General features: G+C 28.1%; 1 protein-coding gene across 9 annotated transcripts in view; it reads right to left on the reverse strand.

Moving 5' to 3' along the window:
• The window catches only part of LOC129958101 (histone-lysine N-methyltransferase NSD2-like), a 175610-nt gene that overhangs the window by 75751 nt on the left and 86761 nt on the right, over window positions 1-13098 (reverse strand). For all 9 annotated transcript variants that reach the window (XR_008783143.1, XR_008783144.1, XM_056070296.1 and 6 more), the window contains 3 exons: window positions 12057-12251; window positions 8640-8819; window positions 4094-4250 (listed from right to left, as the gene is read on the reverse strand). Coding sequence is in view for 7 of the 9 variants with exons in the window: in XM_056070296.1 (XP_055926271.1) it covers window positions 4094-4250; window positions 8640-8819; window positions 12057-12251 (532 nt within the window). In the remaining 2 variants the exon portion in view is untranslated. The remainder of the gene's footprint in view (window positions 1-4093; window positions 4251-8639; window positions 8820-12056; window positions 12252-13098) is intronic.

The following is a 13098-nucleotide window of genomic DNA, read 5'->3' on the forward strand; positions in this document are numbered from 1 at the left end:
TAACACTTCAATATCTGCTTGAGTTTGTCTGATTTGTGAGATGGATTTGTTATACATGGAAGAGAAATATCAGTCTGGTCATATCTGCACAAACTAAAATGTTTTATGAGCATTACTTCTGAAGTTTGCACAAATTTTTGACACACTCTGCAGACCATCAAATTGCTTTTCTCAATCATATTTTATTTCAATTGACAAAACCGGGGCAGTTATTGTTATTAGAGAATACATTTAGTGGGGTAGTAATTGTCAGATGTTATAGACCCAAAAATAATACTATATAATATTAGCCTGCAATTTATGTTAAATTAAAAAAGTTAAAGTGTAAATTAAGTTACATCCTTAATACCTATTTAATGTTCAATTTTACTTTGTTTAAAAATGCTTAAATAAATAATTAGCAAAATACACAAGAAGTTAACAGATGCATCTTGTAAGTAGTTTACAGAAAATAAAGATTGTTTTAATCCGAAATAACATTATTGCTAATAACACTAAACAAATTAAAATTAAGAGAAAAAAAAATAAAAAGTACATCTGGCTCTTTTAAGTTGTTACAATCCTCCCATCATTGGTATGTGAATGCACAACTTGTCAAGCAATTATGCCAGTCCAGTTTTCAACAGTTCATCCAAATTTTCAAAATTCTTTTGCATACATAATCAATTACTTTATTTCATACAAAGATACTAAAGAACTAAGTGGTTCCTACTTGCGTATTTTAGATTAGAAATTTTCTGTGCCATTGATAATAGGATAATCCACACACATTTTTTTTCCAAATATTAGAAGGACTAGACAATTGTATTAATTTATATGCATTTAATCAGTAGTCTGACCAGTCTAATAATTCAGGGTGCATGACTGAGAAACTGCTGCAAATAATTAAGCACTTGCACCTTTAAAATATTGAACACCTTTGTATATAAAAGGGCACATAAACCTTATTTTTTAAGCATAGAATGTTTAATGTTTTAGAATAATGCATAGTTACGTATAAACCTGTGTGTTTAAAATTTTATAGTAAAAAAATTTGTCTATAAAAACTGTGCACTGAGAAATTCTTTTTTAATGTTAATATTTATTTCTGTATTTCCAGTGTTTTCAATCAAACGCATTATATCTTTTAGGTCCGACAAAATAAAAAAAAACTACTATTACCGAAATATTAAGTCAACTTCAAGTCATTAAGTCAAAATTCAAACTAAAAATGTTTTTCTCAAAATTTTGCAAAATGAAAAAATTTCCAGTTAATTTCGATGGATACATCATTTTTGAAAGTGCCGATGTAGAAGCATAGCATGGCTAAAAATTTTATATTACATTTTTATGCAACAATAAATAAGATACAACATAGTTTTAATGGAAAATAAATTTACTTCTATGCAAAACCACCACATTTAGCAATGTGAAACATTTTATTTGCAGCCTTATAAAAAAATTAAGGGCAAAACCATTCCAGAATGACTACTGTCATAAGACTAGAAAAATTATCATAAAATTCATGATAGAACAATGCCATGTTCCAATTGAATTGTTTTAGACAAAAATTAACAGAAAAGAAAAGCAACATTTCAGAAATAGTCAAATAAAAAAAAAATTGTTGTATTTCTTCTTACTTCTGAAGTTAAAGATCTTTCCAAAAATTTCATGAAAATCTAATAAAAACCTTTTTTTATAACCTGTAGGTAAAAACATAAAATTTCTTACTTTAGCTTTAAAAATAAATTATTGAAGAAAGTGCATATATATATTTTAAAGAAATGAAAATGATTTAAGCATTTCCACTTTTCATAGACAATGAAAAAGTGTTAAAAAGATACCAGTTCTGTAGTTAGAAGCCAAATGAAAACAAAAAATGCCAGTTAACACATTTTTAAAAAGGTATTTTTTGAAGCAAATGTGAGACAATATATAGAACCATTTACCCAAAAATTTAACTACCCTCAAAGGAAAAATCTTATTCAATAAACTGCTTTAAAAGTTTTTAAGCTTCAATAAAGAAATTAGTTTAATTAAGAATTTATAAAGAAAACTTTATTTAATCACAGCATTATTGGCAGTAAAATCAAGTGACTCAACAATTCAATGAAGCAACGATATTGTTTTGAATTTCATTACAATAAAAATCATTATTACAAATTATGTCCAAAGCTAATTTTTTTTAAATATTATTAAGACTACTGAAAAAATGAAATCATTGAAACAAAACTGATATTATTTACTTTTTATCTTTACTTATTTAACCTTTAAAACAGTGTAAAAATATTTTTTCCGCAATAACATGGTTTGATGTTCCAGCAGAAACACGTTAATATTCTGTTTTAATCCGTTATAGAAGAAACCTCATTTTAATCTGTCGTATAAATAAAAATCTGAACAATTTGTTCATAGCTGGCAATATTTAGGATTTTTTTTTTTTTTTTTTTTTTTGCTCCTCTTTCCGAGTTTCATATTCCTAAGTAATGCTGTGCATTGCTCAGTTAATCAGGACAAGCATCTACTTAAATCTGTATGCAACAATCTCACCAACAAACCAAGAAAAATAGTAAATACGAGTTACAGAAACAGGGAAAGAAAAATCGTTAAAAAAAAAAAAAAAACTGTAGAGGCTGAACTCTGAAGAATAAGATTTTTGAAGAACTTTTATTACCTCCTTAGAAGTTTTAAGTTTCAGATCTAGCAGATTTTTTATAGCTTATTTTATAAAAACTATCAATTTTGCAAGACGAGTCCAACAAATAATAATTTTCAAGTGAAAGGAAACAACGGGGGGATTTCAAAAAAAAAAAAAAAAAAAAAAAAAAAAAATCAAGATTATTAATCCTCATTTATGGTTTCAGGTCAAAATTTCATGATTAGGTTTTACAAAATTGGCAAATGGTTTTGCCATCAGATTTTTTTTTACACAATTGTACTATATTGAATTACAATTCAATACAGTACAATAAAATACCTTTAATAAGGTGTTCAAGGGATCACTCCAAAACAACATATTAACGAAAATATAATGAATTTATAATAATTAAAATAACTTCACCATTTCAAAAACAGTAAAAATTGAAATATGAATGCTTTTTGAGTTGCAACAACTATGAGACACTATGTATTCCATACTACTCCTTTGGTATAGCCATTCCAGTTATTCAATAAATAGCGATTGCATATTATTGAAGAAAGAGACGGGGAGGCCATTAAGCATTGCCTAAATATGTTTTGGTAACCCTGGTTCTATTTGACATGCGATTCCTTCACAATCTTTCCTTTTGGCTTTTTCTTCTGGATCTATCCGGATAAAAAACATGTATGCATATTATTTCGTTTAATCGTATTCAATGTCGGTAGTAACAAAAATATATATATTTTTGCACTTCCGCAAAAAATAAAATACTTTAACACTAATACCCCTTTTTCAAAACTAATTTGGGTGTTAAAAATGTTTTTCAAATTTAAGCACTTTTTCATGATTCTACATACCCTACTATTCCTCCTCTGCAAGGAGAAATCTCAGTCACTTATCTGAAATCAAATGTCCTATTCGTGCATCCATTATGCTCATTATCAAACTGAACGACATACCTGAAGTCAAAAGTAATTTTAATGCACGCAGGGCTCAGACCTAGCATTCCTAAAAATCTAAATCTGATTAAATCTAAATCTTTTCTACAGATATACCAGAAGTGCATATCTATACTTTACTCATTTATTCAGGCTGTTGTGATCAATTGAATCACAGAGATTCCTTGATTTTCTAAGAAATTTAAATGAGTGGATTACATTTAGAGTGAACATAATTTGCAACTCATTGTTCAAAAGTAAGGTTCCTATAAACATTTTGTAGAAATTTCCAGTTTAATTAAGTTGTAACCATTGTTCCAATAAAACAAGTAAACAACTAGAATGCCTCATTATAAGGCTATGGAAGCTCACAAAAAAGCGGTTATTAAGAGATGAGTTTACGTTATATTAACATTTAAAAGTTATGCTTTAATGTTTATGAAATATCTAATTGTAAAAATTATGCATTATTTTTAAGGAAGAAAAAAAAAATGTTAAAATGATTAAAAATTTTATTTTTCAGAATAATTAATACCTGAATTTGCCAGTTTTACCAAAAACCACCATATTATAGAAAAGATATCGTCTATTTCTACAATCGTCACAGATAAAATCTTCATTTGGAATGTCCGACTGCAAACAATCCTCATGAAATGCATTTGGGCAAGTTTCACAGCAAACTAACTCTCCACCTGTAAGTGTTAATTATTAATGACAATAGTATCAAATCTATAAATATTAATCAGAAAATACATTATAAGTATATAAATATTCTGAGTCATAACCTCATTCACTGTTTCAGAAATAAAAGATTTTATATAAAAATTGCATAGTGTTAATATGTCTTAAAATAAATATACAAAAGTGTAACAAATGAAAAAGAAAAAAAGAAAACAAAAACAGCAGATAATTCTGGTTGATATATTTGTCTGGAAAATTAATGAAAGTTACATAAAACTTCACAATAAAAAATATATAAAAAAACTTTAAAATGCATAATACATTAATTCAAACATTTTCTCAATGATCTGTTATATGCATATTTCAAAATTTATATCACATATATAATTGTAAAATACAAGCACTGAAGCTGAAAATAACTCAATGAATTCAGAAAACTTTTAAATGAGCACTCTTCTAAAATGCATTACAACTGATATGAGAAATCAAAATCCTCAGCTGGATATCTACCATGAAAAAAAAAAAAAAAAAAAAAAAAAAAAGAACTAAGTAATGAATATTTTACAGACTTTAGAAAACATTTAGATATTATACTGATGTAGACTTCTGTTTACAGAAGAAAATGTAATACAATTACCACTGCAATTTGGTGATTAAGCAATGCGAAAAAAAAAAATGATGAATGAAATACATATTTTTTATGAAGAAAATAAATGCACTAAACAAAACATATCAGATGCACAGTTGCTGAAAGAATCATTTTAGTATAAGTTCCTGCATTCCAACTTAAAAAATTATCCAGTCGATATAGAAATGTTGTTACAATATATTTACTTTGCCCAGAATCATTTGTGATAATTATAAGCCATATAAATTTCATCTTTTTTAATATATAAATGCTATTTACATTTAATAACATAAATCTTATTTACAAATATTTTCAAAATAAACAGGCACAAATTTGTTTTTTTTAACAAATTTCCTCTACAACCACATTGTGAAAACAAAGTAGGTAATAAAAGTGAGAATCACCCGTATTTTAATTTTTAATTAGACAACTTTGTGTTTCAATCCATATTAATACATAAATATGTATGCAATAGAAATCTAAACTATTGAATGGTTTTTTTTTTTTTTTTTTTTTTTTTAAATTTAGCTGGCAAACACCTAAAACGATCTTTTTTCATAAATAGAAAAAGTCACTGGAAATTAATGAATATCCATGAGAATCTGAAGCCAGAAACAGAAGTCATCTGCATGTATATATAGTGGTGGCCAAAATTGTGAACACATGCTTATAGAAAATGTTACATTTCACAAAATGTAAACTCTTACATATCATATTTCAATACAAAAAAGCAAAATTCAAATATTTTCAATATAAAAAAAAAGTTATTCTTATTTTAATCTGAATAACAAACAGTGATGAAGTGGATTGTAATTTCTAACTTTCCTGACCAAACACTGTTCTTATTCTGGGAACTAATAAAATGTTAATAACTGCCAGAAGAAGATGCCATTATGTTTAAAATTGGAACAGGTCATTATTGTGCTTTTTTTCTATAAAAGGAAGACTGTTCTTTCTGTAATCAAATCACAAATAAGAAATTTTGTTAAGCTTTTTAATATTTAGTAGGAATTGTAAATATTTCTAATATTTAGTCATGAAGCAATGCCAGCAAATAAAAGAATAGACTGGACACTTAGAAAGAGAACTAAGATTATTGTGTTACATGAATGTGGTCTTTCCAATGCTGAAATTCCAAAACAGGTGGGTGGTTCAGTAACTACATATGAAGTCTGAAAGTTTTGTTTACGATACCAGGAGACAAATTCAATAAAAAACAAAGCAGGAAATGGCTGGAAAACGTGCATCACATCTTTTCATGACAGAAGACTATGTCTCAGTGGCCACCAGAAGTGAATTGAATGATGCTGGCATTTATGTCAGTTCAAGAACAATCAGAAGATTAGATGTTAGACTAAGAGGTAGAATTCAACGATAAAATTTTGTATAAAAAGATTACAGTGGGCAAAAGAACACATTAATTGGCCAGATGATCAATGGTTACAAGTTATACGTAGTGATGAAACAAAGATATTGTTATTTGGTAGCGATGGTTAAAATAGGCAAGACATAGAATAGGTGAAGAGCTACATCCTGACTGCATTCAGGCAACTATGAAGAACTCAATGCAATGATTTGGTCATGAATGTCAGCAGACGGTATTGGTCTCTTATGTTATCGATGGGACATTAAATGCAAGAAAATACATTGACACTATTCTAGAGCCAAAACTTACACCTTCCATCAGTGATCTCTTTCCCAAGATTGCATCATTTATTTTTCAGCAGGATTCAGCTCCCTGCCCTACAGCAAAAATATCGATAGAGTGATTTAGCACAAAGAGCATTGAATTGTTATCATGGCCAGGAAACAGTCCTAAACTCAAAATTATTGAAAACTTATGGGACCGCTTGAAAACTCATATATATGAAGCATTCATCAAATAAAAGATTAATTGAGTCTATAATTGTTTCATGGCATCAAGCAATAATGAAAAAAGAGCTTAAAACTGTTGTCTGCTCAATGAAACATCAGTGTGAAGCTGTAATTAAAAATAAAGGCTACCTTAGTAAGGACTGATAACTTACTGTAGCCATCAGCATCTAATGTAACTCGATAATTATTGCCTCCCAATTTTTTTTATATTGCAAACATTGGAATTTTGCTTTTGATATTGAAATCAGCATTAAATTCCCTTCAAAATGATATGTAAATGTTTCCATCTTGTGAAACGTTACAATTTCTATAAGCATACAAAGTTAGAAAACATTAAAATTTTCAAAAGTGTCCACAATTTTGGCCAACACTGTATATTCGCCAGAGGGCAAAATTTTTGGATTAAAATTAAAAGTGACTAAAATTTTGGCTGTGAAGGATCGACAGCACTTCCTTCACAGCCTTCAATTCTGAAGTACACATATATGATGGATTCTATTTCTGCCGACACTTTTTGAAACATTTTTCAATACTTGCCTTATTACATCTTGTATTAGTTCACCAACACACTGTTTAAAAATTCATTCTTTCATCGCGATTTCTTGCATAATTTATGGTATTGCAGATCTGATGGTATTATAACTTATTAATTTGTCATTTTTAGAATTAGAACTTTTATAGCAAACAATTCAGGAACAATTAAGTGGTTATATTAACATTCAGGATTGCAAAGAGAAAAAAAGCAATCACTATAATTAATTCAATGCTCATTATACTCTATATATATGAATAAATAAAGGAAAATTATAAATCAATGTTATTTATTTAAACTTTTAAAATTGCAAAATGCACTTAAAAGAAACAGAGCAAATAAACCACAGACTTTATTAGGAAAAATATTATTGGTTTTAACCATAAATTTTAGGCTGCCGCAGAGAGAAACCCCTTCACCGATTTCCACATTTTCATTTTTGGAGTTCAAAGACAAACTCTGAGTGGTCATATTTATTGTAATTGATTCTGTTTAATCAGTGATTTAAAAGGGGGGAGAGAAAAGTCTTTCAATTGGATGAAAAGGCAAAGTTCATTTTTCAGAATTTATGAAGACCAAACAACAAGAAGCGAAACAAATTTTAAGTTCACCTATAATGAGATTGCCTTATCTTTCCAGAGTTTGCGATGCATAAGCCAATGATATTACCCGATTTTCTTCATACTTGAAGTCAAATAGGGAATATGAATGTGTCTAAAAAAGGGTATAGCATTCTCTGGCAGCATCGCGGTTCCCAATAGATATACCAGTAATTCCATGTACATTCCAGAACCTTTTCTTGCTAGAGCAGGAGGTCATTGCTTTAGCATCCATTAAAATATTTAAAACTCTTCCTTTATGACATTAATTGCACAGAAAAGCAATATTGCAGATTCGTATATTCTCATTTTTTATATATGGTTACACCATGTCTGTAACATTTGATATATAAATAATATGTTACACAGTTAATACTACAAATTTTGCTCTCAAATACTGAAGTATAAGGAAGGTAATGTGACAATTAATTAAATAGTTAATTACTATTAAAAATAATAGGGATTGATTTAGTTGAAGTCAGTCATCTCATGTAATTCCCAAGTATATCAGGAGGTATTTCAATAAAGTATTACCAATTATTATAATGAATACTCACTTATATAATAACAAAAATAGTTAACAAAATTATATAAAAATTAATAAGGCAGATATAAATGAAAGCGTGCAATTACAGTCATTAATACTCTTGAAAATTCAAATAAATTAAATAAATCCTGTCTTTCCAATGTTCTTTCAAAAAATTTACAAGTTTTTTTTTTAAAATGTCAGCAATAAACAAACACAGCTTAAACTTTTTGTACTCACCTGAATAGCACATAGCACAATAGTTTGCATTGGATGTTTTTAGACCAAAATGCTTATGAGTTTCGTCAAAATGAAGTGAACATATTATTGATGAAGAGCTTTGCACCACAGAACCAGCAGCAATACACGATTCCCGGGAATGAAACGCAGTAGGACAATGCATACATTGCACCATATTACCTATATCAATACATTTGTTAAAACTCAAATTGCTTAAACAAAATACAAAGCTTTTTTTGTTTTGTACATATGAATAATAAATGGTGGATTTTTCATAAAAAACCTTTTCATACATAAAGGGCAGGATATACTAAGTCAGGAAAAAAATAATTTTCTGAGGTGCAAATAATATATTTATCCATATGAGATGCTTTAAAAGAAATATAAGTACATATAAAAAAATAAGAAGAATGTATAAATATAATCAAATGATATATTGCTCGGGTTTTAATATTCTTTCCATTCTTTTAAAAAATGCATAATATGTTAAGATCTAGTAAATTCTCAATTGTTTTGTCAAAAACCCATCCACAAAGAATTTAATAACTTTAACACCAGATTTTATCACTATGTTTGTTCTCCAAAGTATGAAATTAGGAATAATTGGATTTGGGACAGATCTAGCAAATATGGAAGAAGTGATAAATCCTCTCAATGCTGCAACAATTTCAAACATGTTACCAAACTTGCATGTTAGTTAACATCAATCTGGATACTCAGAAATTAAATCAATTTAAATTTTTTATACAATACATTTGTTTCTTTCCATTAGTCATGTGTCAAAATATTCTCGACACACTATTATTTAAAAGCCAGCAGGAGTGGTCTCTCAAACTGGTTTCTTGCGTATTTGCTAAAAGATGTGCATATGTATTATAATTTCATGCCAATGGCAAATAATGGATACGAAACAGCCTATTCGACAGAAACAGTCTGATCCTTTGGAAGATGAGATAAATAAAAAAACATCAGAAAAACAAACATGCATTTTAGAACCTCTGTGACCTCCCCCTCCCCCCAACATTGATGGAAAACAAAAACTGGACAATTGCTGTCATAAAATCATACACTAAATTTCATATATTTAAGACATTGCAATTTTGAAATATTGCATTTTCATGCTTCTGAAAGTATAGACTGAAAGGTGTTAAATCCCTCATTGGATTTGACTCAAAATTTGATTAGGTGTCTATGGTAAATGCTAAATTTCTGTACCAAATTTTATCTATTTAGTTCTTTTTGTTCATTGTTATCATGTTAACTTATATTCGAACACGAAATTTTCAAATTTGGTGTGAAGATCATACACCAATTTCACCAGTCTAGCTCAAAGAGTTTTTCAGTTATACAGACGGACAACCAGACAATCTTTTAAAATGTACTTTTCAAACTCGGGAAGATGCAAGAAGTAGTTTAGTCAAAATCTGGAAATCGACATTTTTTTTATTTTATGTATGAGATAGTAAAAAAGTGAAAAATTGGTCCTTATCATAAATTTCTCCTCTTTATTGTAGTTAAATAAAAATGTTTTACAATCATAATTTTAAAAAAAATGCCATTAATGAATTTTGCAAATTTTTGTGGCACTCGCTTCTATATACAGAAAAATGTATTTTTTGAACATATTGTCTTTCCTTTATCTTTTTAAATTACGGAAGAAATGTGTACTATAATATACGAAATAAGTTAATTTGCTGTGTTTAGCATTATTTGTAAATTATTATGTATTTTTGTTAAATGTATGAAGAATTTTAAACATATGTAAATTTTTTAAAAAATGTTGAAAGAAAATATTAGCAATGACGTCTATTCCATGTTGTTGATATCAACTGATCTTTAGAAGGATTTGGCAGAGGATGCATATAAATAATGTTTAAAATTAAGGAGAAACAAAATGGTTCAAAATATAAGCAATAATGACCTGCATAAGAATTTTCGGAAACATTAAAACTATTCTTTGCAATACAAATTATTTTAATAGTAAATGTTATTATGATCTCTGCACAAAATTTTAAAGCAGTTCAATAACTAATTAGTGCTCTTTCTATGTGTATTAGAATTTCATGATAATTCATAAATATAAAAATAGTATGATAGTATGTACCTAATATATATTTTAACAAACATTTAAACAAAAGAAATAGCATTTTTTTTTTCTCTTTAACAAATTATAAAAAATTACTTTCTCTAAAAAACACTTATGCTTTTATATATGAATAAACGTATTTTGAATGCATTAAAGGACGAATGTGATACAAGTTCTAATACCTATAAAAATTCAGCTTTAAATTAATGTTCTTGAACTAAGGTTCGAAATCGGCTTATTTTCAAATTTGATGTCTTCGGATTTGGCATGTCACTTTCTCCTGTAAACCTTTTAGTCCAATATCAGAGATGACTTTTTTGAACTGGCACATAATTTTGCATGTCTTTCTCTAGTTAAGAACCTGTTTTCCCATATTATTTGAGCTCATCATCTTCTTATAAATGCAAATGGATTTTGCCTAAACTATTCAGCAAAGTCAGGTTTCATATTTTTTACCGATGAATTCGTATTAAATACGGATTTTGAGCAGATCATTGTTTTTAAAAAAGATTCTCTTATCTTCATGAATAAGTTGAAAATTTCTCAAATAATAAACCAACCATTCAATAAATCCACGTGTCAGTGAATAAACATCACCTCGATTCTTCCGGAGATAGAATGCTGCTCTCCATCATCAATTTATTCTATTCTCACACGAAGTTATAGCACTCTCGTGTGTGTGTTCATTAGCTGTAATCTACGAATCTCAAGAGAAGAAACCACCTGTCTCTCAAATCGTATTTAGACTGATCTATGCAGAAAAAAAAGCGAGCGAGTGGAATAGGAGTGAGTTTCTTTGATTACATAGTCATGAATGGTATTTTTCCGTTTTTGAAGCTATTTTTACAATCTATTATTCTTGCAATGTGCAATTTTTTTTTTTTTTTTTTAGATGAAACATAAATGAACTCAGAAACTTAAAATTTCCTGTACTTTCCCGGTATTACGGAAATTTTCAAATTTCCCTGCATTCACTGTTTATTTTTTAAAACGCTTTTTAAATTCCCCGTTTTTTTTTTTTTTTTTCTCTCTCTCTTTCCAAGTTTTCTCAGTGCCATAGCAACCCTGTTAAAGGAGAAATTTCTAATCCGGAAGAATAGGAATAAAATGGAAATGTTTCATTGTAATGCAAAAAATTATTTTAATTCATTTTATTCTCAAACTATTAAAATAATATATTTAAAACAATTTTTCCTGTAACTGAATTTAAAAGCTTCAAATGTTTTGTATGTAAAAATTTATTATTATCTTGCATAGATCTGTTAAATCAAACAAAAAGAAAATATTTAATACACAAGATGAGAAAAAAAAAATATTTTTTGTTTTCTAACCTTTATGAGACATAATATTCTTGGAATTTTCTCGATAACAGGTTATACAGGTATGCAAAGGACAGATGTTTTTGTCCTTGTTTGCACATTCATATTGCTCAAGGCATTTAGCATGGTAATACTTTGTACATTTTGAATTTGCACATTCTTTCAAAGTTCCACTGGTCATCTTGCATGCAAAGCAAGAAAATAAACCTGAATAAAGGAAAAAATTTACACACATTAAAAAAAATTAAAAATAACTCTGATGGTTTCACATGAATACATAAAATTATTCCTAAAAAGAAACTATTTTTTCCTATATCTAAACAAGTAAAAAGAGTTGAAAGAAGAATTAAGTAAATAAAAGAAATATATTTTCTTCATATTATCAGTATTTTCTTAAAATGAGATAAAAACCTTTTCCAGACTACCAGATTAATTGAAATCACTTCATTCTGACAAATGATCAGAAATTACAAAGAAAATATAGCGACATAACTGGGTATATCTAGCATGATTCTCCAATGTATTAAAATTTAATCCCCCCCCCCCATCTCAGAAAGAAAAATAAGCACTCGGACAACAAATAAGCACTTTTAAGGCCCTAAAATAAGGACCATTAAAAATAACCAGTTTTTAAGGCCTTTTAATAATGCTATGCACCCTCATATATGTAAATATAATGGTTTGAAAACTTGTTAATATACATCAATGAAAAATTTATAAACTTTAAAGAAAAATCACATAACAATGAAACAGTACATGGTTTTGATTTAAACAGAATCTTGCAAAATGTTTAGTTCCAGTAGCTAGAATAATGTTTGTTAGATTTCAAAAATGCAGCAAGGGAGAAAAAATTGAGCCTTTTCTCTTGAAATAAGATATTGATAAATATAAACGGAGATTAGTATATTGACGCCCTGTTTTGAAATTGTGCACTATTTTAGGACAATCCTACAATCTTCAAACCGAGACATATTATGCAACATGCAATGAGTAAGTAAAATAATTTGTATTTATTCTCATGGTCCTGTATTTCCATTTCAAGGAATTTAACAAA

Source organism: Argiope bruennichi, chromosome X1 (genome assembly GCF_947563725.1).
Source record: "Argiope bruennichi chromosome X1, qqArgBrue1.1, whole genome shotgun sequence".
Classification (NCBI taxonomy): domain Eukaryota; kingdom Metazoa; phylum Arthropoda; class Arachnida; order Araneae; family Araneidae; genus Argiope; species Argiope bruennichi.